General features: G+C 51.4%; 12 protein-coding genes across 13 annotated transcripts; 6 read left to right on the top strand and 6 right to left on the bottom strand.

Annotated features, from left to right (window-relative positions):
* Positions 1–167: 167 nt before the first annotated feature.
* On the top strand, positions 168–2,249 carry PV05_01161 (uncharacterized protein; the record flags this gene model as incomplete). Its single annotated transcript, XM_013466119.1, has 2 exons — positions 168–1,940; positions 1,995–2,249. 2 exons carry the CDS (start codon positions 168–170, stop codon positions 2,247–2,249), a joined length of 2,028 nt encoding a protein of 675 aa, XP_013321573.1.
* A 32-nt stretch (positions 2,250–2,281) lies between these two features.
* PV05_01160 (uncharacterized protein) lies at positions 2,282–2,557 on the top strand (the record flags this gene model as incomplete). The annotated part of the gene is made up of 1 exon (XM_013466118.1): positions 2,282–2,557. The coding sequence occupies one exon, from the start codon at positions 2,282–2,284 to the stop codon at positions 2,555–2,557; it is 276 nt and encodes a 91-aa protein (XP_013321572.1).
* Positions 2,558–2,947: 390 nt separating this feature from the next.
* PV05_01159 (uncharacterized protein) lies at positions 2,948–4,658 on the top strand. The gene has a single exon (XM_013466117.1). The coding sequence runs from the start codon at positions 3,027–3,029 to the stop codon at positions 3,678–3,680; it is 654 nt and encodes a 217-aa protein (XP_013321571.1). The 5' UTR covers positions 2,948–3,026; the 3' UTR covers positions 3,681–4,658.
* Positions 4,621–8,615, bottom strand: PV05_01158 (uncharacterized protein). The gene has a single exon (XM_013466116.1). The coding sequence runs from the start codon at positions 8,331–8,333 to the stop codon at positions 4,953–4,955; it is 3,381 nt and encodes a 1,126-aa protein (XP_013321570.1). The 5' UTR covers positions 8,334–8,615; the 3' UTR covers positions 4,621–4,952.
* A 1,540-nt stretch (positions 8,616–10,155) lies between these two features.
* On the bottom strand, positions 10,156–11,717 carry PV05_01157 (uncharacterized protein). Its single transcript, XM_013466115.1, has 3 exons — positions 11,277–11,717; positions 11,009–11,221; positions 10,156–10,955 (listed from the first exon to the last, which is right to left on the bottom strand). The coding sequence occupies exons 1-3, from the start codon at positions 11,415–11,417 to the stop codon at positions 10,584–10,586; spliced, it is 726 nt and encodes a 241-aa protein (XP_013321569.1). The 5' UTR covers positions 11,418–11,717; the 3' UTR covers positions 10,156–10,583.
* Positions 11,718–15,643: 3,926 nt separating this feature from the next.
* PV05_01156 lies at positions 15,644–17,848 on the top strand. 2 transcript variants are annotated; one of them, XM_013466114.1, is made up of 3 exons: positions 15,644–15,764; positions 15,826–16,163; positions 16,220–17,848. In XM_013466114.1, exons 2-3 carry the CDS (start codon positions 16,037–16,039, stop codon positions 17,167–17,169), a joined length of 1,077 nt encoding a protein of 358 aa, XP_013321568.1. In that variant the 5' UTR covers positions 15,644–15,764; positions 15,826–16,036; the 3' UTR covers positions 17,170–17,848. The 2 variants fall into 2 exon arrangements, with proteins under 2 accessions (XP_013321568.1, XP_013321567.1); XM_013466113.1 differs by having other exon boundaries at positions 15,826–17,848.
* A 342-nt stretch (positions 17,849–18,190) lies between these two features.
* Positions 18,191–19,273, bottom strand: PV05_01155 (uncharacterized protein). Its single transcript, XM_013466112.1, has one exon. The coding sequence runs from the start codon at positions 18,918–18,920 to the stop codon at positions 18,480–18,482; it is 441 nt and encodes a 146-aa protein (XP_013321566.1). The 5' UTR covers positions 18,921–19,273; the 3' UTR covers positions 18,191–18,479.
* Positions 19,274–20,422: 1,149 nt separating this feature from the next.
* PV05_01153 (uncharacterized protein) lies at positions 20,423–21,974 on the bottom strand. The gene is made up of 2 exons (XM_013466110.1): positions 21,696–21,974; positions 20,423–21,643 (listed from the first exon to the last, which is right to left on the bottom strand). The coding sequence occupies exons 1-2, from the start codon at positions 21,803–21,805 to the stop codon at positions 21,406–21,408; spliced, it is 348 nt and encodes a 115-aa protein (XP_013321564.1). The 5' UTR covers positions 21,806–21,974; the 3' UTR covers positions 20,423–21,405.
* On the top strand, positions 20,532–21,536 carry PV05_01154 (uncharacterized protein). Its single transcript, XM_013466111.1, has one exon. The coding sequence runs from the start codon at positions 20,642–20,644 to the stop codon at positions 21,347–21,349; it is 708 nt and encodes a 235-aa protein (XP_013321565.1). The 5' UTR covers positions 20,532–20,641; the 3' UTR covers positions 21,350–21,536.
* Positions 21,975–22,531: 557 nt separating the features above from the next.
* On the bottom strand, positions 22,532–23,677 carry PV05_01152 (ribonucleoprotein-associated protein). The gene is made up of 3 exons (XM_013466109.1): positions 23,392–23,677; positions 23,304–23,336; positions 22,532–23,249 (listed from the first exon to the last, which is right to left on the bottom strand). The coding sequence occupies exons 1-3, from the start codon at positions 23,495–23,497 to the stop codon at positions 23,008–23,010; spliced, it is 381 nt and encodes a 126-aa protein (XP_013321563.1). The 5' UTR covers positions 23,498–23,677; the 3' UTR covers positions 22,532–23,007.
* Positions 23,678–23,824: 147 nt separating this feature from the next.
* PV05_01151 (V-type proton ATPase proteolipid subunit) lies at positions 23,825–25,113 on the top strand. The gene is made up of 4 exons (XM_013466108.1): positions 23,825–23,986; positions 24,107–24,119; positions 24,231–24,360; positions 24,418–25,113. Exons 1-4 carry the CDS (start codon positions 23,970–23,972, stop codon positions 24,741–24,743), a joined length of 486 nt encoding a protein of 161 aa, XP_013321562.1. The 5' UTR covers positions 23,825–23,969; the 3' UTR covers positions 24,744–25,113.
* PV05_01150 (uncharacterized protein) lies at positions 25,112–26,874 on the bottom strand. The gene is made up of 2 exons (XM_013466107.1): positions 26,439–26,874; positions 25,112–26,388 (listed from the first exon to the last, which is right to left on the bottom strand). The coding sequence occupies exons 1-2, from the start codon at positions 26,785–26,787 to the stop codon at positions 25,604–25,606; spliced, it is 1,134 nt and encodes a 377-aa protein (XP_013321561.1). The 5' UTR covers positions 26,788–26,874; the 3' UTR covers positions 25,112–25,603.
* Between the last annotated feature and the right edge of the window lie 550 nt (positions 26,875–27,424).

Below are 27,424 nucleotides of genomic sequence, written 5' to 3'. Positions count from 1 at the left end.
TGTCACTGAAGAAGGCGCTTGATCTACAAGCACCCGTGATGTGTTCCTGCTCGTGACACCTCACATCTCTCCTCACACGGGCACGCCTTTTGTTGACTCAACTCCTCTTGTGAGTTCTTTCGGTCTGTTTGCTTTCCGCAGTCCATCTCCATTCCGCACTCAGAGCCATGGACAGACCCCCTTCGAGATCTCGAGCTCCAATGAGCCTCGAGGCGCTCCTTGATGAGGAAAATAGGGAAGTCCTCGCGGCGCTCGATCGTAGCAAAAGATCCTCCTCACCCATGCCAAACCTCCCTCACGGTCGAACCGCAACACCTCCACCTCCTGTTCGAAGTATGCTCGACGTCGATACTCCTACTCCCAGACATGGCTCGATCGCAGGTATTGGAGTCGGAATAACAAGCCCTACACAGTCCAAAAAACCTTCAAAACTAGATCCCTCAGATCCCTCGACCTACACCTCTCGTCATTCGAGCAGGCCCAATTCACCCGTTCTCGCAAGAGCTGTACCAGTGAGCACGCGACAACGGGGGTTTTCAGAGTCAGACCGAGCAGTTGGTCTACCCAAAATACAACCAGATGACAAACGGGCGTTTGAACAAAATTATCAGTTCGACATTGCTTCCATACCTTCGAGCGCAGGAACACCATCCCATACAGAGAACAAGAAACCGCGGGAGAACTCAAGTTCGGCCATGGCGGCTGCGATGTCGGGTGACTTCTCCAATCTCTTTGTGGGATTGCCGCCCAAAGAAGCTGAAAGACATGATGCTACAAACAGTGGCCACACAAGATCTGCCTCATCACCTAGCCCAGGCGTTGATACGCCCACATCAGCCTTGCTGAGCCCTACCAGTCCAGTGGGCCCATTGAGGACGGATTCTCGAAGTCCTGTCAATAACCATTCTCATCGGCGACTGTCCAATAAATCTAGCAGCTTTTCTACTGTCAATGATGACTCCGAAGAAGGAGCTGGTCGGATACGGCGGGATGGGGTAGGCGAGGAGGATGTTGTTGAAAGCAGCGACGAAGGCGATGCCATGTCTCCCAGCAGTGACGAAGATGATACGACTAGAGGTCGGTCGGAAAGACGAAAATATTCGGCCGGTGAAACAGAGGCTAAAGCTGCCGTGTCGACTGAAGGAGAAACAAAACAGTCAGCCATAGCTCCGTCAGTAAAGTCGCTTTTGGAACCGTCGATATCCATCACCAGTCCGAGTGGAGAAAGTGTGCCAGAATCAAAGGCAGAAGGGCATGCGTCCATTGGTGCTTCGAAACCATCATCGGTGATGTCTGGAGGAGAAGAAGAGGAAGAAGACGAGGAAATGGCCGCCATTCAAAAAGCGAAAAGACTCGCCATCAACATTTCACCAGTCGATTCTAGTGTTCCAAATCGAGATTTCCGTGTAGTTCTGCGCGGAGACTGGCATGGGCATCAACAAGAGGCCCAAGCCGGCCACAGGGCATCCAGACTCTACCTTGTGTGTAGCGACTTGAGTGTCGAAGCAAGCTACGCTATGGAATGGGTAGTAGGTACCATGATGCGAGATGGCGACACACTACTCGCTATATATGCTATCGAGGACGACTCCACTGGGAAGGCCACCGAAGAGCAAAAGGATGTCCTGACTGCCGAAGGTGCACAAGCCGGCAAGGACACTGCCAATGTGATGGAGACGCTCACTCGTCAAACAACACAGGGTGGTGGAACCAGCGTTGGCCTCAACAGCCAAAACAAATACATTCCAGCAACAGAAGCGGAGAGCTTGACGGGATCAGTTGACGCAAGAAAAGTGTCCAAAAAACAAATGGAACGTCTGAGGGCGATCGACTTCCTCATCGAGCATTTTCTCAAATTGGTACGCAAGACGCCGTTGGAGATAAGGTGTTCTGTTGAGGTGATTCAATGTAAGAGTCCGAAGCATCTGATTCTGGGCGCCGTAAGTCCATCTCCTAAACCTGCAACGGAATCGCCTTCTCTGACATCGTTACAGATTGATACCCTCGAACCGACCCTCTGCGTTGTGGGCACTCGCGGTCGCAGCTCTCTGAAAGGTGTCCTTCTAGGCTCCTTCTCGAATTATCTCGTCACCAAGTCATCTGTGCCTGTCATGGTGGCAAGGAGGAGATTGAAGAAACCACGTTCCGATGTTAAGATCAGTAGCACCAGGATTCGCCTCAGCAATAATTTGACCGCCAGCCATTTCCCCACGAAACGAAGGAGTTTGACGCAAGCTAGAATTGACTAATCATACTCTTACAGCGCATTAGGCCGATGACCATGTACATCTCGCCCGGCACAGACGGGACTGGTCGCGACGTGTACCGCGCCCAGGGCAGACTCGAGCCGCGCCAGACTGCAAGATCTTGCGAAATTCCACGCGCAACACAAAACCACGTTCCCATCATCTTTTGCACAGTCGCTTCCAACATGGATTTGTTTTCAACGCTATTAGCCGCAAAATCAGTGAACTTCAGCCAGCAAGAGACTCTCAACCACTTCGAGATCAAAAGTGCAGACCGGGGCGCGGACAAGGGCGAGTATATCGAAACATGACGAAAAATGTGACATGACAGGCACGAATTCGAATTGGGAGTTCAGCAGTCACAGGGATAATGCCATTCCAGCATAGGCAGAAAGATGTGTTCGTAGGATATGCATTGCAGTGAACCAGATCAAAAGGAATATGGCAATAAACATGTATACACCACAATGTAGATATCTGGCTTTCGCCGCTTCTACCTAGAAAGCAAGTCTCTTGATCTGTTGACAGCTTCCATGATACGCTGTTATGATCCAATATACACGTGTCCCAAGTACTTGACTTACTCGTGTCCATCTAGGTCGTGTTGCTCTATGACGAGGCTGCTCAAGCCATGCGATTCTGGATTAACGGTCTCTTCCCCGCATTCCTGAAGCATCGCGGGGACTCATATGTACCGGACTCTCTACTCGGCGTTTCGAACTGCCTTTGCACACCGGCTGTCCTCTCACAGGTCTTTTGCTGGAACAAAGCGACAAGACAATGACGCCTCAACCGACAGGCGAGACCCATCTCGCCCACCTCTCTCAAGCCCTCGATCTCGCGCGCCTGTCACCGCCCAAACCGACGAATTTCCGCGTCGGCTGTGTCATCGTGTCCTACGGCCCGGACGGTCCAGCAGACGGCCAGATCCTGTCGACGGGCTATACTTTGGAACTCGAAGGCAACACGCACGCCGAACAGAACGCGCTCACGAGACTCGCGCGGCAGCACGGCGTCGACGAGTCACGCTTACACGAGCTGGACGTACTGTCTGCCGACAGGAACGTGACGTTATACACGACCCTCGAACCGTGCGGGCTGAGACTAAGCGGGAACAAGCCGTGCGTGGAGAGGATCATTGACACGAGGAGGGGGAGAACCCCAGGCGGTGGCGGCGTGAGGAAGGTGGTATTCGGCGCGAAGGAACCCGGCACGTTTGTCAAGGATAGTAAGAGTCTCCAGAGACTCGATGAGGAAGGGGTGCCGTGGGAATACATACCGGGCTTGGAGGAGGAGATCTTGAAAGTAGCCATGGAGGGCCACGAGAAGAAGCAAAAGCAAGGCACGAATGTCGACGATATTACACCCGAAGAGCGGAGGAGGCAGGAAGCTCTCCCCCGGAACCCGAAGAAGAGGATGATGGAGACGGTTTGATTGGACTTGGGCTGTACTCCGTACGACTGCCGAGAGAGCGCACAAAAATCAAAGCTCCGTACGATCGATCGATACTGCAAGGAGAATGCGGTGGATATAGCCTTGGGAGTCCTCGGGACGAACAGTCTGGGAGAGGCAATTCGTCGAATCGCGTCCGGCTGGAGAATCGGTCCTCGAAGGGCAAGCACTGGGACTATGATGTGATGAGATGGCAAGAAATACCGAGCCCTACAATGAGATGAGATGGTATGAAATACCTAGGCACACAATGGGATGAGACGAGATGAAACGACCTGGTGAAGCTGAAGTGCGGAGTGATTGTCACAATGCAGCCGACACAGCGTGAGTATGCCTCAATATGCAACACGAACTACACCATAGGGAAGAACAAGTCACGAAAGGGCGCCAGAGTCGGCCCCCCGGATGGTCAACCTGGTACTCTTGTTTAGGTATCAAGCGAGAACCCGGCCCAGATCGTCAAGCTGGTAATCTTGTTATCACCATGCCCTCCGCTGTCAACAACCACACCCCCAGCGCGAATATATGCGTTCCCTGCAGAAATGCCTCGAGCAACGAACAAATCTCCTCCCTGCCTACCAGGTCGATTGGGTCCAGTCCATCCTTCTTCGTCCATTGCGAAAGTTACAATGCAACCCTGACCATGACCATGGTCCAGGACCCCGTCTAAAGAGCCTTCCTGGGAGAATCATGACCAGTGCAACGCCACTCCTCTCATACCTCCCACCAGTCCAGCTCGATGTCGAGGTTCATCGTTCCATCAGCAAGCAGAGCAGTAATGCGAGAATAGGCCACAGTTCTGATTGGAACGCCGCCGTTCGCTAATACACTCTTCAATGGCGTTGATACTATCAGGGACAGAGATCCGGAAGGAACATCATAACCTAAGTATAGACAGGCAGATCTTGCCACCTTCTTCAGATGATTCAAAGCGATCTAGACTCCACACCAGACCTTTATATACAAAATATATCTACATTCAATATACATGTCCTCTCTTTGCCCCCAAACCTGGGACGAGGACGGTCCTTTGCCGCCCTGTAGACACCATGTCTTATACCGTTCGGCCCGTCTCCGAAAGTCGCTATATTGCGGGACCTTGCAAGCCGTATTCAACTTCCCCCGTTGAATCCAGAGAAGTGATACCATCTATCGGATGGCCGCCCCAAAATCAACGCTGTCATGCATCCCGTCTGAACTTCGGGCTGTCTCAATACGCTGGAAACCCAGAGTCATACACAAGATATCAAGAGTTCATCCCTCGGAGGCCACAATATCCTGTCCTTTCGCCTTCATTACCGTCATTGGAATGTCAGCCATATTAGCTCGTTCCATCAAAACCGCCAATTGCTCCACGTCCCCTTCTGTCGCACCTTTTGCCTGCTCCCTTCTACCGGGCGCCGAGGCCACTGACGAATGCGGTTGCTTCATCTGTGGCAATGGTGGCTGTCTTGATTCCTTCCGCTCCCTAACAATCTTCAGTAAAGCCGTCACCTCATCTTCCAAGTCACCGAGGTCCACAGTATCTTTGTTGAGGGCCAGTTTCTTTCGATAAGTCTTCAACATCCGAGTAGCTTGTTCCGTGGCCATGCCTATACTGCCGAAGTCAGATGTTTGATTCACACTCTGTCGGCGATTCTGAGCAAAGGATTGTGATCGTAGTTCTGGGACTGATGGAGGTCGTCGTAGTCGGGCGTTGTTGGGCTTTTGCCGGCTTTTGGGCGTGGTCGGCACCGAATTCGGAATTGACGGTGGTGGCGATTGCGAGCGCTCTACAGCTCGCACCCTACCCCCGGAGTCGACATCTTTGCCCAAGCTCACCTGTGATCGCTGCTTTCTCAGTCGAGACGTGGCGGGCAGTGGCGGTGACGGGGACCGGCGTGGATCCCGTTGCTCAGGATTGGGCGACATCGCTGGGAAGGCGGCCTCTGCTGTTCTCGTGGGTATTTCTTCAACGTTCTCCATTGTAGTCGCAAGAGCAAGTCTCGATGTCTTCCGCTTCAGCCTTACCGGCGACACTGAGCGCGGAGACGAGGGAGAGGGTACTCCGTTTTGCTTCGTAAGTTCCACGACGTCCAACTTCGTCAGCACCTTTCTCAGGGGGGGTAAAGACGCAGGCGTCGGTTTTATGGCGACTTCACTCTCTGAGTCGTCCGTCAATATTCCCAGTCCTTGATTTCGTTCTTGAGAGTCCTGCAACGATGCGGATGTTGTCTTCGAAATTCTCCAAATCATTATTGTGCCGTCCAGTCCGGTGCTCACGATAGTACATTGACGAGATCCATTGTGATCCTGTCCGGACTGTCCAAGTAGAGCAATATCACTTACTCCCTCCGTGTGACCTGACTCCCTCCCTAACAAAGTCATATTCTTCTCGTTATATACCCGTATAGATTTGTCCATCGAGCAGTAACCGATGAGAAGACGTTGTGAGCCATCCATGCTTTCTAGACTTGTAGCGCAGACAATGGAATTCAAGGATACCGTATCCTCGTTTTCCAGGTCTCCGACTTTGAAGGATTCGGTCAGAGTGGCAGTCGAGATGTCCACATGGGTAACGCGGCGGTCCATACTTGACACCAAAAGCAGAGCTTCCGTGGACATTGTCATAGACAACGGCGAACCCTTGAGCGTTAAGACTTTCGTAGTCAAATACGCAGGTGTTCGGAGTCCATCCTTGTCCCGATGGATGCGATCGCGAATGACCAGTGAACGATCGGCTGAGCAGGAAAGAAGCTTCTCTCCGTCTTGCACAAACAAGGCTTGGTTCACAGACCCAACGTGGTCATCCATAGTTTGTAGAAGTTCAAAAGAATCTCCCACAACTCGAAATAGCTGCACCATGCGATCCCTGCTGCATGTTACGACCAATGCTTGGGGGTCGTGGCTTGCGATGCTCGTAATCTCTGCGCTGTGTGCCCGTATTGTCTGCGTAGTCTGCCAGTCTGGAGTCTTAATCAGTTTTAGTAGTCCAAATCGATCTCCCACGACAAAGCAACTGAGCTCTGACACATATCGTGCGCGGGTCAATTCGTTCTCGCAGTCATTCATATCCGTACTAGCATCGTCAAGGTCAACAGCTTCTTGCTTTATCAGCGCTCCCTGAGAGCTCCAAAACTTGATTTCGCCATTCTTCGACCAAGTGAAGAAATCACCCAGGGCAGCGGAATCGGGAAGAGTCTGCACTCCCAGGACTATACTGTTGTGCGCGGCAAAAGTGGGCGGCAGCTCGTCCGAGTCGTTGCTCTTGGAAGGCTGGATTTGCAAACTCCCATCATTGTCAAGCGTAATGATGCGGTTGGGGAGGGTTCCGATGGCAGTCACGCTTTTAGCCGTCTGGTGAACTAAGCCAAGCGAGCGTCGAATCGACGAAAGCCGGGGAGGTTTGCGTCGTGACATCCTGCTCGGCGAATCCACGCCCGACTTTAGTAATAGGTCAAAGTCTTCAAACTGCAGCCCATGTGATGTACCCAGGAGCAGTCGCTTGGAGTCCGCTAGATATGCAACTGAGGATATTGAGAGATCAATCTTCTTCAAGATCCTCAGTTCCAGCACTGTTTGAGAGGTGTCTACCAGACAAAGATGCCCAGTCTCCGTGCCTACGACGGCCAGACAATCGTCAATCGCCGCCACACAGGTGAAGGTCGAGTCAACCATGGAACCCAACAAACAGTTCCGGCCTTGTAAAGGTGCGGGGCCCGGTGCTGGACCAGGACTTGTACCGTAGGCATCCGATGCTCTGAAGAATCTCGGCTTCTTACTTGGTGAGGACGCCTTCGCAGTTTCTTTCGCTTGCCAAATCTTGATATGCCTTGTACCAACCGTGATTAGAGCATTGCCACGCCAGGTCATGTCACAGACATTGGTGGTACATTTGTTTGCCGAATGAAGCGTCAACTGTCCTGTTTTTGAGTTCAAAGACCATACGAAGAGAAATCCGTCATTGAGATTGCCCAAAGTTGCAAGAAATTTCATGTCGGAGCTGAAGGCTATGCAGCGTACGCCGTAAGTGTGATCGCTGATGATGGAGGTTGGAACCTCACAGGATACATCCTCGGCCGTCGAGAACAGCAGGACCCGTGGATTGTAGCCAGACTCTCCCACCGCAAGCCATCGGCCATCCTGGCTCAAGGCGACACAAGACGCTGATTTTATTCGTTCTCTTGCTGTCCAAGTTTGACCACCCGACTCGTCGAGCCACTCGCGCCCAAATGAACCACTTGTGTATTCGTCCTGCCCCTTCCGGGGCGTGAATGTGCTGATCCGTCTCTTGGAGGGGGTACTTGCGGGCGAACTTTCGTAGTGAGAGGTGGGGGGATGTAGTGATGGTGCAGTTGGTCGGGCTTTGAAGTATCGATGCGATGGTGCATTGTCGGACTCGAGTCTAGCCAGGACAGCGACGGCACCGGCGCAATAGGCATAGGAGTTTGTGGAGGGGCAGCATGTGAGTCCATTGGGGCTAGTTGTGGTTGTCCCGATAACTCGTTGCAACTGCAACGCAATATCCGATGGTCGTGCTTTCCGATTGAGTCCTGATGGCGTTTTGGCAAGAAACGGCGATCCTGTCGGTGTTGCTCGCTGCGAAGGCGACTGGGTGTTCAGGCGGCTTCGGAGGCCATAGTGGTGAGCAGCCATGATCGGTCTTCATAAGGTCTAGGATTCGGCCACCTGTGCAACCCGTGCCGCAATAGATCTCGCAGCAGTCGATGCTGGTACACTTGCTGAGGGGCTTACCGCCTTGGATTCCTCGCTTGGATACAGGGTGCGCGTTGAGGGAATTTGACGAAGTTTCACGACGAAGTCCACCACCCTCTCATGTGACGTTGCCGACCATTTTGCACTGAAAGGATTCTTCAAGCTGCGTTACACGTATAGCGATCGTTGAATTGGTGATATCTTCGTAACTTGGTACCTAGCCCTCTGTGTTTACTGAGCTCTGAGTGCTCTGTTTACATTCCTTATCCAGAGCCAATATTAGCCACAGGAGGCTGGTGGGTATGTGGCTGTGCAGGCTGACTCAATTCTTAGGTAATATTGAGATTCGCTCACATTCCACGCGGCGAGCACGGAGTGTGCCGTCGCTCGCGTCGGTACGAGTAGCCATCTCGAAAGTCATGATCAGTCATCATGATGGCCACGGCCTACCCTAAACATCCTAGCCTTCCTCCCAGTCCTTCTCTGCCTAATGTACTATCACAGTAACAATGCATGGACCCTCTGCACGATGACATAGCCAGACCTCTGCCATGTCCATCTCCCGTCCCTGAGCCTCTTGCGGATGCGTCAGTGACATGATCAGGTTTGTCTCGTGGCCGTCAATGATGCCACAGAAGTTACAAAGGCTTTTGAGTCTGAGCATTTGACTGGTCTCATCTCTGTGAAGCACAACGGTGCGATTTCTGCGGGAATCAGAAAGCACGAAGAGCCACGGAAATCAATTCGCGTGCCAAGTAGCACGATGGGCTTGTGTCTTGTTCTAGACCGTTGATCATCCGATGGATGCATAGCCAGCTTGTGGGTGACTCCTGAGTACAGAGTATGTGTGCTGTTCAAATCTAATTATGTTGGATAGAAGCGCCTGGGGTAACACGAACGACTCGAGACAACCCATCGCGCGAGATAGGGAGAACGATGCCGGACCGCACCAAGTTCGCGCCAAGTTCGCATTGTAGGCAATCGAGAGCGAGGATTTTCCTCATCTACGAGTACGAGCTCGTAGTACTCGTAGAACTTGGCAAACGTGACGGGAAAACAGTTCCGAGAGCAGAAGTGTGTGTGGATGCAGGCTGACTGACGCAGACTTTTGGGAGCCTTCGTATTGAGCAGGGGGCAGGAATAGCGGAGAAGAGGGGCATCATGAGGCATCTCGATGCGAGTCCTATCAAGTCAAGCTCATTCGCGAATCCACAAGGCGGAGTAGCTCCTTGATGTGACACTATTATTTCGCAACATCCAGTCGCTCGTGAGAACCGGACAACTTGCACACGTGCACGCTTACATAGACAATCCTCTTAGTACAGAAGTCTAGTCTCGTCGACTACGTACAGCCAGCAGAACGGCCAGAGAGGTTACGAGGAATGCCACTGGCGTTTGGCATTTTAGTATGTCAATGCGTTTTGGCGAGCTTCCAAAGTCTGAATTGAGAGCCCATTGAGAAGACCGTGGGGAAGGACATATGGCTCTGCTGCTCGTGAGATGACCCAGTATGAGCGTTTCGTTGATGGCATCAAGTCTCAGGTAGCTGGTAAGAAGCGATCCGGCAACAGCCACATTTCAGCCGTTTCTAAGACAAGCGTGACCTTCAGAGATCGGGCATCGGAAGATGAGCAAGAGATTTGCTGGAGGATCTCGATAGTTCGGATCACGGCAGTAAATATGTGGCAAATATGACTATCTCGCCAACGGGCTCCAAGTACATAAAGTATTGCTCTAAACAACCAGATCATACAACTCGATAGGACAGTCTTTCCAATACGGCGTCAAGTGGTTGTACGATCGCGTTGTGGTACAATTTCATTATTACTCATATTTTCGACCGGCCGGGACCTAATCGAGTCTGCACATGTACCGGAAAACACCTGGCTGTCGATAACTTTCCCCATAGCTGGTCCTCGGTCAACAAGCCGAGAACAGGGTCTTCATGGAGGCCCTTAGACATAGTGCTCTGCTCTGCCCTCTCATTTCCTGCCACAGCTGGGCTCATCACACAGTCATAAAACGTCGCAACTTGAAAGGACAAAACCCACCCTTCGATGCCGCGCATCTCATCTTCGCTGAAGCGCAAATCATAAAACAAATCAGGCCCTGTGAAGGTAGGGTATCTCGCTGCCTCTAAAAACGCCGAACCAGACCCAAGGCATACCCTAACTCGAGCGAATGCACACATTACAGTGAATCCTCAAACGAATGTAGAGCAAACTCGGAATTGAGATCGACGGCATTCTTATCGAAGTAGCAATCGGGACCGTTGTAAACGAGGTCTGTTGCTGAAAATGCGTCAAATTTGTCAAATTTGTCGGGCATCAACATCTCGCTAAAAGGTTGATCTTGACAGGATCTTAGGGTGTTGAGCTCCGTATTTAATTCTGCAATGCGGTTGTTTAGTCGGGTCACTTCGTCGGCCTGGCGAGTGTATGATTGCAGGAGATCTTGGTGCTTCTCGTGCAAGTCTTCGAGCTGGACTTCAAGCCCCTTGACGTGCTTTTCTTTCCGCTCTCTAAACGCTCGTTGAGAGGCTCGATTTTGAGCACGCCTCCTCTGTATTCCAGGTTAACAAGAATGAAGACGCTGCAGTAGAACGAAGGACTCACCATGTGCATGTTGGGAATGGTCTCCTTGTCCTTGGCCAGCGTTGATGTGCTTCCCGTTCGCCGCCGTCGTCGGTCGGTTTGGTCAAGAGCGGCTGTGTTGTTGTAGTCCATTTGAATTTGAGTCTGTGTTGATGGGTAGTAATTCGACGGTGTTGTCCCATATCGAAACATGTCGTACTGCATGGGAGCGGTGTTGAACATTTGACTCATTTGCTGAAGCCATGGTCAATGTGCAGGTACTTCTCAAGTGTCCGCGGATGATACGTACATGAGGCGAGTTGGGACTCGAGCCTTCAGAAGTGCTTTCGAAGTATTGCCCAGCCGTGAAGATGGATTGACTCGGTGACTGTGAAGGAGAGCTTACAAAACTGAAGTCCATGTTGATGTCGTTCCTCAACAGCGATGTCATTCAAGAAAGTGGCGATCCGAGATACTTTATCTTGATTTCAACTCCAGTTGAGGGTCTAAGAGTCGAATAAGCGCAGAGAAGGGCAGAGTAGACAGGTGAGAGGTGCAAGGTATTTCATCAGAGTCAGATCCGGCGAAAGGGTCGACTAGGTAGAGGAGGTAAAGATATAATTTGTCCTTGTGAATTTCTCATTGCGGTTACTCTGGACCGAGCAACGCTAGGGTCCCAGACGAGGATTATTGTTCTGCCATCGTTACAGCCGTCGCTGTAAAGGTTGCAAAGGCTACAGGCACCGGCCATTGCGGGCACCAGGGTTGTGTTGACCGACGGGAAAATGTATGGTCAGAGGTGGATCCACGTTGAACGGCTTCTGCCAAACCTCTTTGGGTAGTCGGGGCTACATGTCCGATTGGACGCTGATTCGCGCCTGGCAAATTGAGGGAAGGCCTCGAGAAGACTTGAGGAGAGGACATGGCAGCACTGGCCTGAGGTCAGCAAAAGGGCTCGGAATGGACCACCGGAGAGAAGGTTGGGAGGGCACGGGAGGGGCAAGAGTTTGCGATCCCAGCAGCCGCACTCGTGTCAGCAACGCGGGGGGACAGAATACAAATGGATTGGACTATGGGCACCATTTGCAAGGCAAGCTTCGCTGAATAGCCCTTGGTTACAGCGAACACGCGGCTGGTGCTGAAGCCCATCAAGATCTTAGTTACTACTAGGGAAGCAGGGAAGAGAAAAGCAGAGTGGGAACAGCACATGCCTATCTGGGAAGCTGCCCTAACCCCAAAGAGGTGTCTCCAGGGCCTTACACCTCGGACAGCCCCCGCCCGCGTCGAATGTCACGCCAGCCAGGGCTGAGACCTGTCAATGCCCTGTGCCTTCATGGGGTTCCGTTGGGTAGATCCCGATCAAGGCGTCAATCAGGGCGATCATGTCAAAGCTCGCTCACTACAGATGTTGTCCTGGAAGTTCAGCAGCAATGCCTACAACAGTGGGAAAGAGACGAGGACTCTCAGGCACTGCAGCAGGTTCAGACACCGCGGAACTCGAGTGGACCTTCCAGCGGGTCAGCGACCATGTTTCACCCCCGGATGATAAGCCACTGGTTGATCATGTAATACGGAATTTGCTGACGGATCGTCCACGTCGTCTGAAGAGATACGCACCAAACATGCATAGGAAGCCCCCCCATGTGCCTGGTACAGTACCGAATGACCTTCGATCCAGACGTTCTTATCCCCTTCCACACCCCCTGGCACTTTCCATTTGCGGCAATTCGTGGCGTCATTAGTGCATATTCTGTTAAACAAAACGCACATCACGGGGAGAGACATCGGGTTCCAATATGCACGAAAGACGTGGCCTGCACCGCCGCTTGACTACAAAGGGAAATGGGTACAATTTGATATGATTTGGCCTGCCTATACTCTGTGCAGCGAGCGCGACTTATGTAACCAATCACGCGAACTATGCGTCGCACGAACCTATGGCCTTTTGGGCCATTCACCTGCTTAACGCGGAAGCCCGGGAAAAGTCATGTGTACAAGTTAATTGTGAGGAGGCCCCGGAGGCCAAGATGGTGACTCGAGCTTGCGCCAAGGAGAACATGTTCCTATTCAAGGCAAGGTTTTGATGCTCTCTTCTCCCCGGCCTGTTCGTTTTTGGAATGTGACATTGTCCATGACAGGAAGTCGCCAAGGAAACGGCTGCTATCCTATGCTGTTGCAGCAAGGCGAACACCATCTGGGGAGACATGTGGCTTTCAGGAACCCCTGGAACCCGAATTGAAGGACAGTCATGAGCATGAACCGCTGGAATTCATAATTCCCTTACTGAGCCCCACCAATACTCGCTACCAGTCTGTCGCGTGGCAAGGCTGGGCGGCCATTATGAGTAATTGAAGATTACTACCGTGGAAAATCTTAGAATTGCCAACATCAGAGGAGCCTGCGGAAGACCCTGAAGTAGCCACTCCCCGCTTTGGCTGTGTGGTCTGTCCAAGACCCTGAGTTTCACGGTTTACTGTTCACCGTTCCCCGTTTCAGCACTTTGCAGGCACAACAAAGCATGTAAGCCTTAACCGGAGGAGAAATCCTGCCCATGGAAGATTCGATGTAGCATAACTTCGAGAGAAGCGTTGGACACTTGCTTAGGACTGTGCCACACCGAGAAGAAATTGTTCTTAGCCTTAGTCCGCCGTATTTGCCTGATCTGGGATGTTGCTCGTGGATTCGAAAGGTCGGAAGCGATAAAATTTGCACGATGCAGAGCTTTGTAAGCCTTCATCAACAGACAACAATCTCGAGCGATAGAGAACTGTGAGGACTGCGATGAGCACCATCGTCCGAGTCGAATGCTTCACGACCTCGAATCCAAGGACACCTAGTAGTTGAATGACTTGTGGGACCATAAAGATGTAACAAAGGCCCCCCTAGAGCTTTGTTAGCTAAACATTGGATAATTAATGCTTGCTGCAGGTACATCAGATCCCTGGCTCAAGAGCAACGGGCCACATCACTTCCTGCCGAATGAGGAACGGGCTACCAGAGGTTCGGTGTTCGTTCCCATCCCCGTGTGAGTGTTTCCTCTTGAGCCCCTGTTCGTCGACGTTCGAACATTGCTCCGGTTGAGCTCAGGACTAAACGATGCTCCCAGTCCCTATATCGTGGTTGACATGACGTAGTACTCAAGCTGCTGAACATTTATCCATTAGGATATCCGCACCATCCCGGAGGCTGTACAGAAAGGCAAAACAGGGCGTTTCTGCTGTCGCCAGGACAAGTTTCGCGGCATTCCATCAGCGGATGCCTGAAGGTCTGGCTGCTATCAGCCCCGGACAAAGGTTAAGTCATCTGGTGGAACATCGGCAAGACTGCCTTCAGCTTCTAGCTTCGGCTGAGATGGCTAGATCGTCAGATCTTACAACGTACCTAGGTAGCTGGCCAAACTAGCAACCGTGAAGCAAAGATATGACCCAATCACGGAGTGGGGGTGTTTTTCAACGATCCGTCGCTCTCGCCAAATACAAATACCTGAGGTGGAGTGACAAAGGTTGATGCTGCTGAAGGGCATGCCAGCTGGTTTTCGAATATATCCGAGCACGCCGAGCTACTTGTAGATCTTTTCGCCGGGTGATGGGTGCAGCTCAGCCAGATGGCAGTCATACGGCTCTAGCCACGATTCAGCTACGAAGGACAAGGACAGAAACGAGTACCAATCAGCGATACGTTTCAAGGACTCTCGCCTATCGCTACGGTCTGGCTTGGAAGGCCAAAGGAAAGCGCCACGCGTGTGCTACTGTATGTACTTACACATTACGAGAAGCTGCGAACTGTTCTTGTGTTACGAAAGTACCATATGGTCAAAGACAGCCGTCTGAGCACCGTCATGTTGACTTGCACCGACAGGTAGTTGGGCTATTCGGAGTCGCAGCTTTTGTACGTGTAATGTGGCCTCTCGTGGATGAATTCTGGCTCGTTGAAAACCTCAATTAGAGTCAGTACGCGATAACGCCCGGTGTTTCTAATCTACTATAGTACACCACCTGAGGTTGGGGATACAAGATGGGATCGATCAGCGACACTCGATTCAAGAGCAATCAATGTTGGACAAGGGAGAAGGAGAAACACATGGGCATGGCACGTGCAGACTTGTGCAACGCTAGTACATAGTAGGGCCTAGCGTGGTTTGTGTATGCGTGTGAATTGTGAATTGTGAAATGCGAATCGTCGATGGTGTCACAGTGGAAAGAGACACAACAACAACAATGCATTCTTCAATGGTGACACCGACATTTTTGAATTGAGTAGGCACCGCTGCACTGTGCGAAGAAATGTATTGCAACTTCCATCTGACAGCAAGAGCGACGCCCCTTTATAAGACACAAAAGACAAATGGGAGGCGGAGATGGTCGATCCCCGTGCAGAGCCGGCGCGTGGCTGCCCCCTGCTAGGCACCCACTGGGCACCCTCCTAGGGTCTTTTGGCTGGCTCCGTACCGCAGCCATCGGTCCATCAAACTGGCCCTTGAGTGCCATCAACTGCCCTTCTCACCCTCCTACTCGTCCATTGCCCACGGCTCTTACCTCGACTAACGCTCCCACCCTTGAAGGAACTGGGCCCTGATCTTCCCCGAACCATTCACAGCTTGAGCTTGTTTCAATCGTTGGAGACGACCATTCCTCCAGCGATTCCACCGCAGTCTCCGTCCATCACTCTCTTTCCGAACCTCACAACCGCAGCTCCCAGTCCTGTTGCATCGATCAAGCTGCCCTCAAGACTTGCCAGGCATCACGAGTGCCGTGTCTCGTCTCGCAGACCGACTAGTAGGTTGTTTCTCCCACACCAGGTACGTCTCAACCTCTCAATTCCAACATATACGTGGACATCGCTCTAATGGGCCATTGCAGCAGTCCCCTTACTTATCTCGAGGAACAACGCGACTCCTGCCTGTCCTGGCCTCGGACTTCTGTCGATAACACACCGCACCAGCGCTCTCAGGTGAAGGATGAGAAAGCAGTCACACTGAAAGAGTTCTTTGCATTGGACACAACACATCCTTGAGTGCATTGTCACCGCGCTTGCCATCTGTCTTGCGTGACTGTTGTCGCATCTTGCAAGATGGGCTGTACCGGGTCCAAGATCAACCCCCAAGAGAAAGAGGCGTCCCAGCGAAATGCAAGAATTGAGCGTCAGCTGCGCCAGGACCGAAAGGCAGATTCCCGGACTGTGAAAATCCTCCTGCTAGGTACGGGACATGATTGGCGCAATCCCGACTCGGATGGCACTGATAACTTCTTTTAGGAGCGGGAGAATCAGGTAAATCTACCATCATCAAGCAGATGCGCATCATCCACTCGAATGGCTTCCAAGACGATGAAAGAGTACAAGTACGAGCGGTCATCTACTCCAACGTTGTCGTAGCTTTCCGCGTATTGTACGAAATCATGCAAGACGAAAAGATCGAGTTCGAGGACGAGAACAACGAAGCCCATGCCGAATTCCTTGAGAACATCAGCTCAGAGGTTGATGCACACGAGGCTTTCCGAGACAAGAAGGTCAAGGAGGCCATGGTTGCCCTATGGAAAGATGCAGGAGTACAAAAGGCCGTCGCCAAAGGCCACGAGTTCGCGCTCCATGACAACCTCACCTTCTACTTTCAAAACATCGATCGCATGTTTGAACCGGATTGGACTCCCAACGACCAGGACATGTTACACGCTCGACTTCGCACTACCGGTATCACTGAGACGGTTTTTGAACTTCGAGAGCTGACTTTCCGGATGATGGATGTTGGAGGACAGAGATCAGAACGAAAGAAATGGATCCACTGTTTCGAGGGTGTCCAATGTCTCCTTTTCATGGCAGCTCTGTCGGGCTACGATCAATGTCTGGTGGAAGATGTGAATGCCAATCAGATGCACGAGGCTCTCATGCTCTTTGAGTCCTTGGTTAACGGCGAGTGGTTCAGAAACAAACCCATCATTTTATTCCTCAACAAGATCGACCTCTTTCGTGAGAAGTTGCCAATCTCACCTCTCTCGGCACATTTCCCGGACTACACTGGAAAGGACGGCGATGAGGAAGCATCCAAGCAATTCTTCGCCAACCGATTCAGATCCATCAACCGAAACAGTGACCGAGAAATCTACATTCACTTCACAAATGCCACAGACACCAACCTTCTCAAGGCTACCATGGAGGATGTGCAGGACATCTTGATTCAGAAGAATCTTCAACGACTTGTTTTGTAATGATGGCGAAACCAAAAGCTTCACACACCATTTCTACGAGGTTTCCACCTCGTGGCGGCATGAATGACGCGGATCTATTTACCTCGAAAGGGCACATCTCCCGTCTCCACGAGACTTCTCGACGCATACTCCGGTTGAGAGGATCTCACTTGTCACTTCTGTAGGAGCGATTAGTGCCAGGAATTGACATTTCTCCATCATTTCGACAGCGCTGGCGAAAAGGGCTGATTTATGGGCGGATTATCACGCGCTTCATTTCCGACCGGAGAGGAGTGGTCGGGCAAAGTCCAAAACAATTGGAAGGAGCTCAAAACTGAATGGATACCATGAGAGAAGAATGGTTCGGCCAATGTGGCAGATGGCTCGATCGCAGAAGCAACATGTACACACTGTACACATTTTCTTTTTCTAGGACAGAAGTCTGGTTGACCTGACGGCGAAGCCTGTGACAGAGCATAATACTTTCATGTTCGAGTACAAAGGTTTCTCGATAAACGACTACTCGATAAGCTTTCATGGATTCTGGCTGCGGAAGAGCGACGAATCTGGAAGAGTACAGGGGCGAATTCAGACGATGTGACTACATGGAAAATGTGTGGTCATACCCCAGTTCACCTTCACTGTGCATATCAGATTCACAGAGACAGAATTATTCCATTTGCACAAACCCTCTTTCAGCTTTCTCTCATTGCTCAGCTCTCCAGGCCCCCGTCTACTGAAACCGTTGTGTAGATGGAATGATGTTCCTCACTGTTGTGTCTCGTATGCTTCAAATGTGCGATACTTCGCCATGATTCGCCATTCTCCATTTTCAGAATCATGCGACCAGATGTATGGCCACACTATAACCATCCTTGTCCGTGCCCGCTTCGCCCTCTGTGGCTTCCATCCGGATAGCCCCATATCTGTGTGGTGGTGGCCTATTCTAGAATCATCGGAGATACTGGTATAAGTACGGACTAGGGATGGTAAACCTCTCCATTGTTATGGCATGTGAGACGGCGGTGCTAGAATAGGCCGGTTCGAGAAAACAATTATCAGCATTGTATTGTTATGGATTTGCGCACTAAGACTCCCATATAGCGGATGTGATCGAAAGAATACAAACAGAGCTGAAACCAACCATAACACAGATGAACGCGACAACCGACTCTTGTCATCACTCACTCCCCCAACGACATCGACATGACCCAAACACAGAGCCGCTTGTCTCCCCAAACCGAGACGTGATTCTGCAAGAATATCCACCGTGAAACCTTTGTGCAAACTTTCCAACTCACCACGGCACAGTACAGACAGAAAGAAACCCGTCAATGGCTCGCCTGGCGATCTCCTTTGATCTTGTGGAACAGGTCATTAGCAAGAGAGGTAGAAGGTCTACGTTCCTCCGACATCCTCTGGCCCCCGGTCGGCTCCAGTCCAATAATGCTGTCTTTCCTGGTCACGTCGCTGGCCACAGCGACGCTGCCTTTCCTGGAATTGGCCACTGCGGCGCCGCCTCCTGCAGCGGTGACCGAGCCACGCCGGTGGGCATTGTCAGAAGCGACATTCTGGACGGCTTGTGCGGCTGCAGAAGCGTTGGCGTCCAGCGAGGCCTGGGAAGCCCGTCGGTCACCCTCCAAGGCGTTCGAAGCAGCGCTGTGGCGTCGGTAGAATCCACTGTGTTTGCGGAGAAATTCGTCATAGGTCGCGTTGGCCTTGTACCCCGGTCCGCCCGTTAGGGCGTGAGGCATGGTGAACGCGCCAGACATATTGATGTCGAGAACGAGAAAAGTTGGACGACGGAAGAGCTCGTTTTGGGTTGATTTGGATTCTAGTAAGCAGCTCGAGTGCTGTACCTAAGCGGAGCTTGCCTATGGTTCTGGACTGTGGGGACCGTGCGTGGAGATGATGGGTTTCGAGCGGGAATTCCTGCGCTGAATGGTGACTCCTATACGCGGTATTTCGCGGGTTGTGTTGAAGGTCGGAATGATTTTCAAGGTGAGTAAGAGGAGGACGCTAAACAAGGCTCAAATGGTCTCAACTTTCTCGTACAAATTGAGATGTGTCAACAAATGTCCCCGCAAATGGCCGGCTTAAGATGGTGCTCGAAAATGAGCCTTTTCGAAGTGTGAGAAGCAGCAACTCACCTGCGCAAGTCCCATGATATAGTTGACGAGGGCTATTTACTTCGCCTAATCATGCCATTTGACATTGCAGAAGAGAGCGGCGATGGCACCCTCACATAAGAGTCATGCTCCTCCACAGTCATCTCCACCTCGTGTCAGGCCTGGAGCTGGACCATTCGACGAAGGAGAAGGAGCGAAGATTGCAGGGCAAAGGCATGTTATGGTTTTCGCGATCCAATGACGTGCTAGCAAACGCCGCATCTCTCGGTAAAAATGGACTTTCTTGCAGACGGAAGGGCTGTGGAAAGGAGGGGGAGCATGGGGAGTACGAATGGGGTGGTGGACTGGGGGGGAAAAAGGGCCGATTACTTGGCCTCGATCGTGAGGCTGGCAGCAATACGAGCTACAACAAGCCTCGTATCCGTACATCAATACCCGTTCATTATGCTGATTTGGGGGGATTGAATTATATGCTTCCATCCTGTTCGCTCAGGTATTCGGTCTAGATGGAGATTGTGTACCGTAGTGGTGCAGTCGTAGCCAATGTCACATCCGATCCGGTACCGCATATACCATTCCTGAAAGCTCTGAATCAGCCTTAGCAAGGCTGGTGACAACTTCGAGTCGACAGTCGTCTGCCACAATGGGAAGTCTGGACAGTACAGCGGTGAATACGACTGAAGCGCCACCGAAGCTCTACCGGAGTATAACTTGAACCTCTAGATCATTATGAGCCACGTATCAGACATGACCTCTGGCACTGTTAACATGCGATGTGGGCAGGAGATGATTTTTGGCAGAAAAAATGTACCTGCCTTCCGGTGTAGTGAGGAAGGCCGGAGCAGGCTGCCTTCGCACAAGCCTGGTGATAGCTCACGATGAAGTCAGGGAACTGGAGAAGGTCATGATTGAGAGAAGTTCCCGGACAGCTCATTCCGCAGCCAACCGCTGAAGTCAGCTTCCGGCATGTCTTCTGCTTTCGTGCATGGATAATATGGTTTGCTGCAGCAAGTCAAAGATTACAGATACAGAGGCCACGTGATGGACCTTGGCATGAAACCGGAAGATTGAGATTCCGATCCGATCCTCACGGTGATACCCTCGAGCCCGTACGCGGTCACAGCGGTTGGACAGTTTGACATGTGTCTCGGCGCTTGCCGCACGAATTGTAGCAGTTTCGGTGGCGATCGATGTCGTCCACAAGCTTGGACCAGCAGGACCAGGAATGAACCTCGGATGTCCACTCGTAGGATGATAGGATCTCGCTCCTACTTGTATCCTGCCAATCGTACCATTGACCCATTGACCCATTCACCGCTCAGCCCGTTCACCGTTCACCGCAGTCCTCGTCACCTGCGATCTTTATGCAAGGCACTCGGTTTGCATTCCAAATCCCTCGTCACTTTAAATCGTCGCTCTGCACCAGACTCATTTCACCATTTTCCTTGTCCTTCATCCCAGTTTCGAGTTCCGGAAGATTACAGAACAACACCAGTGCCGCTGTCTACAGATCTCGTCTCCTCTCAAGCATCCCTGCGCCTCCAACAAGATCCGACATGGCGTCGGCTACCACTTTCTACGACTTCACCCCCAAAGACAAACGCGACCAAGACTATCCTCTTGCTCAGCACAAAGGAAAAGTCATCTTAGCCGTCAACACAGCCTCGAAATGTGGCTTCACTCCTCAGTTCGCCGGGCTCGAGTCGCTGTGGAAGAAAATTTCTGAAAAATACCCTGATCAATTCGTGATCATTGGATTCCCATGCAATCAGTTTGGTGGTCAAGATCCCGGCTCGAACGAGCAAATCCAAGAGTTCTGTCAGTTGAACTATGGTGTCTCATTCCCCGTTTTGGGCAAGACCAATGTCAATGGCGATCATGCGGAGCCAGTGTTCGAATGGATGAAGTCGGAAAAGCCAGGCCTGCTGGGCTTGAAGAGGATTAAGTGGAATTTTGAGAAGTTCTTGATCGGTCGTGATGGGAAGGTCGTCCAGCGATGGGGTAGTATGACCAAGCCGGAGAGTATCGAGAAGGATATCATTCATGAGATTGAGAAATCCAAGTCGGGATGATCGACTCATGCCACATTGTACAGCATGTTATCAGAGATACCCGGATCAACCTTGCACTAGTATTTTGGCGGTGGCCCATTGGCTTCGAATGCATTTTCCACATCAGGTGCGCGCTGCTGCTGCTGCTGCTGCTGTCCTTGTCCATTGTATCTTTGCTGTTTGTGTGTAGAAACGGTAAACTCCAGCTCGACATCATCCTCGATGTTCTGGTGCTTCTCTGCTTCCTCTGCCTTTCTTTTCCTCCGGTTCTTCCTCACAATAACAAACATGATAGCCAACAGGATCGCAAAGAGACTGCCTGACTGTTAGTATGGGACATAAACGGACATTGCATAGCCTGACTGACCTCAAGCCTATGATCAGAGGGATCCCAGTCGTCTGGAAGGTTGTGACATATTTTTCGCAGATGTCGACCTCGTCATTTGGGTTCTTGCATGCTCTCTTCCACAGCATCATGTTTGTTTACCAAGGGGTTGTCGGTAGTTCTTCGGGTGACGGTTTGCTGGTAGACGGAGCGACCGAGAAAGTCAGAAAGTCAAGTCGACCGCTGTAGATAAAATGCCGCGCACTGAACAGGACGGCTGGAATTCATGAAATGGAAGAGTGATGCTTCATAACAAAGAACCAGTGCAGGCAAGGTCGGCTCAAAACAATGAAGTGAATTGAAACAGGGGGTGCGTGCACGGAATCAAGCCGTCTAACCCCCAACCATCATCCCCTAATTTCGCGGGCACACTACCACCTGGGCTTTGAGACGAATCCCAAAACGTGCCCTAGAGTCGAGCCACGCCCCTTCAAACTTAAGCGCCGCCTGTCAAATGGCTTCCAGACTCTTAGGGGTCGTATTCATCGTAACCCCTGGTGTACCTTTCCAAAGGTATTTGACATGAGGTAAGCTCGACGATTCGCGATGGTGCAGCTCATTCTCGAAAATGCTGGGTATCTGAGGGTGCACAGCCTTCCGGAGATCTGCCCAAGGTGGCAGTCGCATTCCTTTGTCGAGCATGTTCTTTTACAGCACTTAATGGAAGAAAGGGCACAAATTCACAAAATTCACAAAATCACTTATCAAGCGAAATGAGGGAGCACAAAACTATCCTCCGCTACTCGCTCCGGCGTTAACAGAGCCTCTCAGACGATTTGATGCAAGTGAAAATCGATTCTTCTGCCCTGGTACCAGGGAGCATGCAGAATTGGTATTGCTATTCACGTACATTGTCAAGGGAAGCCCTAGACTATTCACATTGAGCCTACGGCGGTGTTTCTCATGTCCAGGGCTATTCGGAGAACCATCCTCAAGACTTGGAGCTCAAGCTTGCCAAGCGCGCTTGAATCTGTATCGGTGATGTTGGTTTCGGGTCACAACGGTAGGGCAAACGAAGCGTGGCTCGGTTCGAGGGGCAATCACTGCGGAAAGCAAAGATCTTAGAGAGTACTGACCCTCAAACTGTCTTCGGCAATCTTTTTGGTGCTTTGCGGCCTCACAACGTTTAGTATGGTCCTACCACAACCGTGCAATCTGCATTGCACGTTCTTGTTTCCGACCGGGTTGCGGCACTGTTGGCTCGACTCCCAGAAATACCTTTTGGACCTCCTCCGTTCCCAACAACCCAAGATTGTCGCAATCCTACTTGGCTCAAATCTTCTGCGCTCACAGCCTAGATCATCAACCTCTCGATACGCGACTTCAATTCCCTGATCGATGGCATAAGATCGCTCGACTCGTTGGTCGTGATGCTGGCTGCAATGACCGCACGGGAGACACCGCATGCTCGTCCGAGAGCGACTTTCGAGGGGACATAGACGTAAGGCACATTCTTGTCCTCTGCCAGAAGGGGAAGGTGAAGCAAGATAGCGAGAGGGGATGTGTCGGCTGCGAGGACAAGCAATTCGGCGGTACCTTGAGCAGCATTAGGACCCGTCTGGCAACGTTAAGGCCGAGGAGAGAACATACCTCGATTCAGAGTCTTGGTCGCTTCGTTTGCACCTTGAAGTTATGTTAGCGACAGACCTTGCTGTTCGTTCTTTCGGTAGAGGCTTACCTTTCTTCAATTGGCGGTAGTGCGAGGCCTGCTGCACAGTGTCCAAGATCTTTTGCGACAGAGCACTGTCAGCGATCGGCCACGCCGCGGATGGGTTGTCAGCCATTTTTGCGTTGGTGATAGAATATTAAAATGCGACCGGAGCGTATTAAGGTCTTGTAATGGAATATTGAAACTTTCGGGGTATCAAGCTAGGAAGAAAGGAAGACTTAAAGGAAATAAAGTGCAGAGGGTTCCTTGCGATAGCTCGCCCTCCACTGTGGTTGACTTGCTGTTGCTGTTGCTGGTCTCGCAGGGAAAAGCGACTCTTCGACTTGAAGCTTTGTAAAATGTTTAGGCGGAGAATCGGCAAACTTCCTCGATACAGGTAGGCTGGTGCCAAGCGAACCGAAGGAGAGGCAGGTTGAAGCTCTCGACCTTCGAAACATCATCAATCTGTTCACCTCTGCAAGCACAACCACATCACTTCTGCTCATCTCCATCACTCCGACGGCCTTTTCCTCTTCGCCGAGACCGTCCTCGCATTTTCGAGTCAGTCAAAGTCGCAAAGAGCGAGTAGAAGCCACAGTACCGTCAAGATGTCTACAGATCTTTGGTGAGTTTGCCCCATGTGTTCAGCCTGCAGCTGCTCTCGGTTTCCGAGCCTTAACCATTGTTCAATGCATCTCTCTATTCGAGATACTTGAGAATTAGTTCGCTGACTGAGTGATTATAGCCCCGTATATGCGGTATGCTCATCTCCCTCTCTATGCCTCGATGCGATGACGCAGCCATCCCTCCCTAGCTACGTCGAGGAGCTTGCCGCATCAAGAGCAGAAGAACTGACATTCATTGCATAGCCCTTCTTTGGTGCCATGGGCTGCACATCCGCCATCGTCTTCACCTGCTTCGGAGCCGCATATGGAACCGCAAAGTCTGGTGTTGGTATCTCGGCTATGGGTGTCCTTCGACCAGATCTGATCGTCAAGAGTACGCGATATCCTTGATGGAGAAGACAAGCAACTTGGGCTAACTTGTCCTGCGTAGACATTGTTCCCGTCATTATGGCTGGTATCATTGGTATCTATGGTCTGGTCGTCTCGGTCCTGATCTCCGATAACCTCTCACAACGAGAACCCTTGTTCACCAGCTTCATCCAACTTGGTGCTGGGCTGTCAGTCGGCCTGTCAGGTCTGGCTGCTGGATTTGCCATCGGCATCGTCGGTGATGCTGGTGTCAGAGGAACCGCTCAACAACCCCGCCTCTTCGTCGGCATGATTCTTATCCTCATTTTCGCTGAAGTCCTGGGTCTGTACGGGTTGATCGTCGCCCTGTTGATGAACTCCAAGGCCTCGACCGATGTCACATGTTAAACGACGGCAAATGGCACGCTTCACGTGGCGGCTGCATTGGAGCGTCACGTTTAGAAAATCGTCAAGAACTTATCAGGCGGAAGGAAACCACAAGAAGAACACGGACGACAAATCCGAAATCAGTACTGGGCGCTTTCAAGTCAATCCAGGCCAGCTGTGAAAGAATACCAACCCATCATCAACAAACCTCAAAGGCGGGCGAATAGTATGAGAATTGCCCGTACACTATGTATGAATGTTACAGTTTTACCAGCGCTATGGACGAACCGGGGAACCAAAGCGCCAACGCAGCACAATCGAGCTGTTTGTGCGCCTAACCTATGTATGTACAAATTTTGGTACTGAAATAGATAATGCTTTTATCAATCCGTGCACTGCGTTCGTCTCTTAGCGTCCATCAAACTCCAGTCCATAGTTAGTGGTTCTGAGGAACGAAACTTGGGACACCCATATATTATGCTAGGAATGTCTATACCTGGGTAGATATCGGTCATCTATCTGGTCCTCCAGATTTTGACTGAACCTTGCAAGGAAAACACCATGGGAGGATGCCACAAGCGTCGCAAGCAGTTGTCGGAAATAGAGAGTGAAGATATATTTCAGGATGAAGACTGATCTTTCAGTGTTGATTGCCAGTAGCTGAAGAGATGGAATGTGTACGCTGCTTCGAACAAACACGAGCTGATAAGCAGCATGCTTGCCAATTGCGAACCCGCTTCAAACGCCATGAAAATGTAGTGAGACCGAGATCTTATCTCGCCTTACGGAGTAGCTCGTCCAGGTCCAACACGGCTCGACTCTCTAGCCATATGCGTCTAATGCAATCCCATGCAAGTACGAAAAGCCAATATGCACCATGGTTATATCTGACCCAACCTCCGCCTTGCATTTCGTGTCTTGCGCATCAACTTCCTGTATTTGTGCTTCTTCATCTTCAGCCGCCTCTGTCTCTTGACGCTGATGGTATACATTGCTGGCCGTCTTCGGTGGCCAAGACGTCTGCCACCCATCTGCTCTTGAATTTGTCGTCCGGTTGCATCTTCGATTTCCATCATCGGCGCGCCGTGACTGGTGAAGAAGCCTTCATTGTCGACGGCTCGGTTCTCGGGCACGTTGAAGACGACATGCTGAACGTATGGGTCTTGGTCTTGATTTCGAATCTCCACCTCTAGAGTCTGGGCTTGCATTTCTTCGCCGGCTTCGGCTTCAGCTGCATCGATTTCAGCGTCGCTGATAGGTGTAGGGGCAGGAGGGACATTGAACGGTCTGAATCGTCTTGCAAACTCTTGTATGACGAGCTTCACGTTGCCGCCAGCAATATTGATCGTTTGTGGTGCACCGTCTAGATGGTGCGTCCGACTAGGATCGGCGGCATTTTCGTTGCGCTGCATAAGTGCTTTGATGATTGCCGCCTTTTGCTCTGCGCCCTGGTTATGGTGATCAGTTCGCTTCCTTGCGAGCTGCTCATCAAGACTTTCGACGGCAGATGAGAGGGTGTAGATGACTTCTTGAGGGGCGATGCGTGGTTTTGACTTGGGCTTCGGTTGGAAGATCCTGTCGATGGCCTCGATGGATGTCTCGATAGGAACTGGACCTGTTATAGAGACTGGTCGATGGGTGGAGAAGAAGGATGCTACGTAGATATCTGATTGTCCGGGTTAGCCGAAGAATTTGGCAGTATAAAATGCAGACTACCTTTTGGATTCAAATGTTGCAAACTGGGCACAGAAGGCAATTTCGATGTCCAGTCATCTTGTGATTCCTGCTTAGCATCTAATTTGTCTTTAGAACTCCTCTTCTTTGATAAGCGTGACTCCGCTCCCGGTCGCTTTGTGTCTGATCGCGGTGCTCCCACTTGCTTGACGGATGCTGCTGGGAGAGCCGAGGAGCCATTGTTGGGAGGGGAGGGCGGCTTGGAAGATGAGTGCCGCCGTTGATGAGCGTGAGAGCTGAAGGTTGCTATCGATGGCTGCGTTGGGCGCGAAGGCACTGTTGAGCCACTCGAGCATGTCCGCGCCACTCGGCGCAATGAAGAGTTGAACATGTGGCCGCTGAACGAGGAAAAAATGAAAGGATGGACACGTTGTCCAAGGAGATGTGCCAGCGGCGGGCAGAGGGAGGTGTGTATGAGGTGATAATGCGGTCGGAAGACCAAGAATCGGACTTGATCGAAGGCGGCTCGGCGGCAAATTGCTGCAAACTCGGCAACAACGCCAAGACTCATGCTGGCCTGACATCCTGGGTGACTTCTCCAATACCTCCTGCGTACAGTACAGCAATGATGGTCGAATCGGCCATCCCTACGGCTAGGCGACTGGCCTATTTATGTTCTGTTCTTCTTGGACGGTAGTCTTCAGGTCACCTTGCCTGCAGGTCAGGAATGGCTAGTTCAACCTAGGCTGGGAGGATCGAAGCATGCCGCCGCACGCATTGATATGTCGCTTGGGCTCTTCTCTACAGAACGATCTCAAAGCCATACGACCAATATACATAGAATCTTTTGAGACCCCAGCTAGCACATGAGCACTTTGGTCCTGCCTGCTGGTAACGTCTCTCCGAAACTACAAGGACCTTCTGGCCATGTCTAGCCTTCGAATAGTGAAGGTCGCGGCTTCATGTTAGCCAACTTGCCCAGCGGTAGATTCACAATTAGCGAGCCCTATGATGGTCGAAAAGGGTGT

Source organism: Exophiala xenobiotica (genome assembly GCF_000835505.1).
Source record: "Exophiala xenobiotica strain CBS 118157 unplaced genomic scaffold supercont1.1, whole genome shotgun sequence".
Lineage (NCBI taxonomy): Eukaryota > Fungi > Ascomycota > Eurotiomycetes > Chaetothyriales > Herpotrichiellaceae > Exophiala > Exophiala xenobiotica.
Note: the sequence above shows the minus strand (reverse complement) of the source record. Positions and strands in the feature narration are given on the sequence as shown.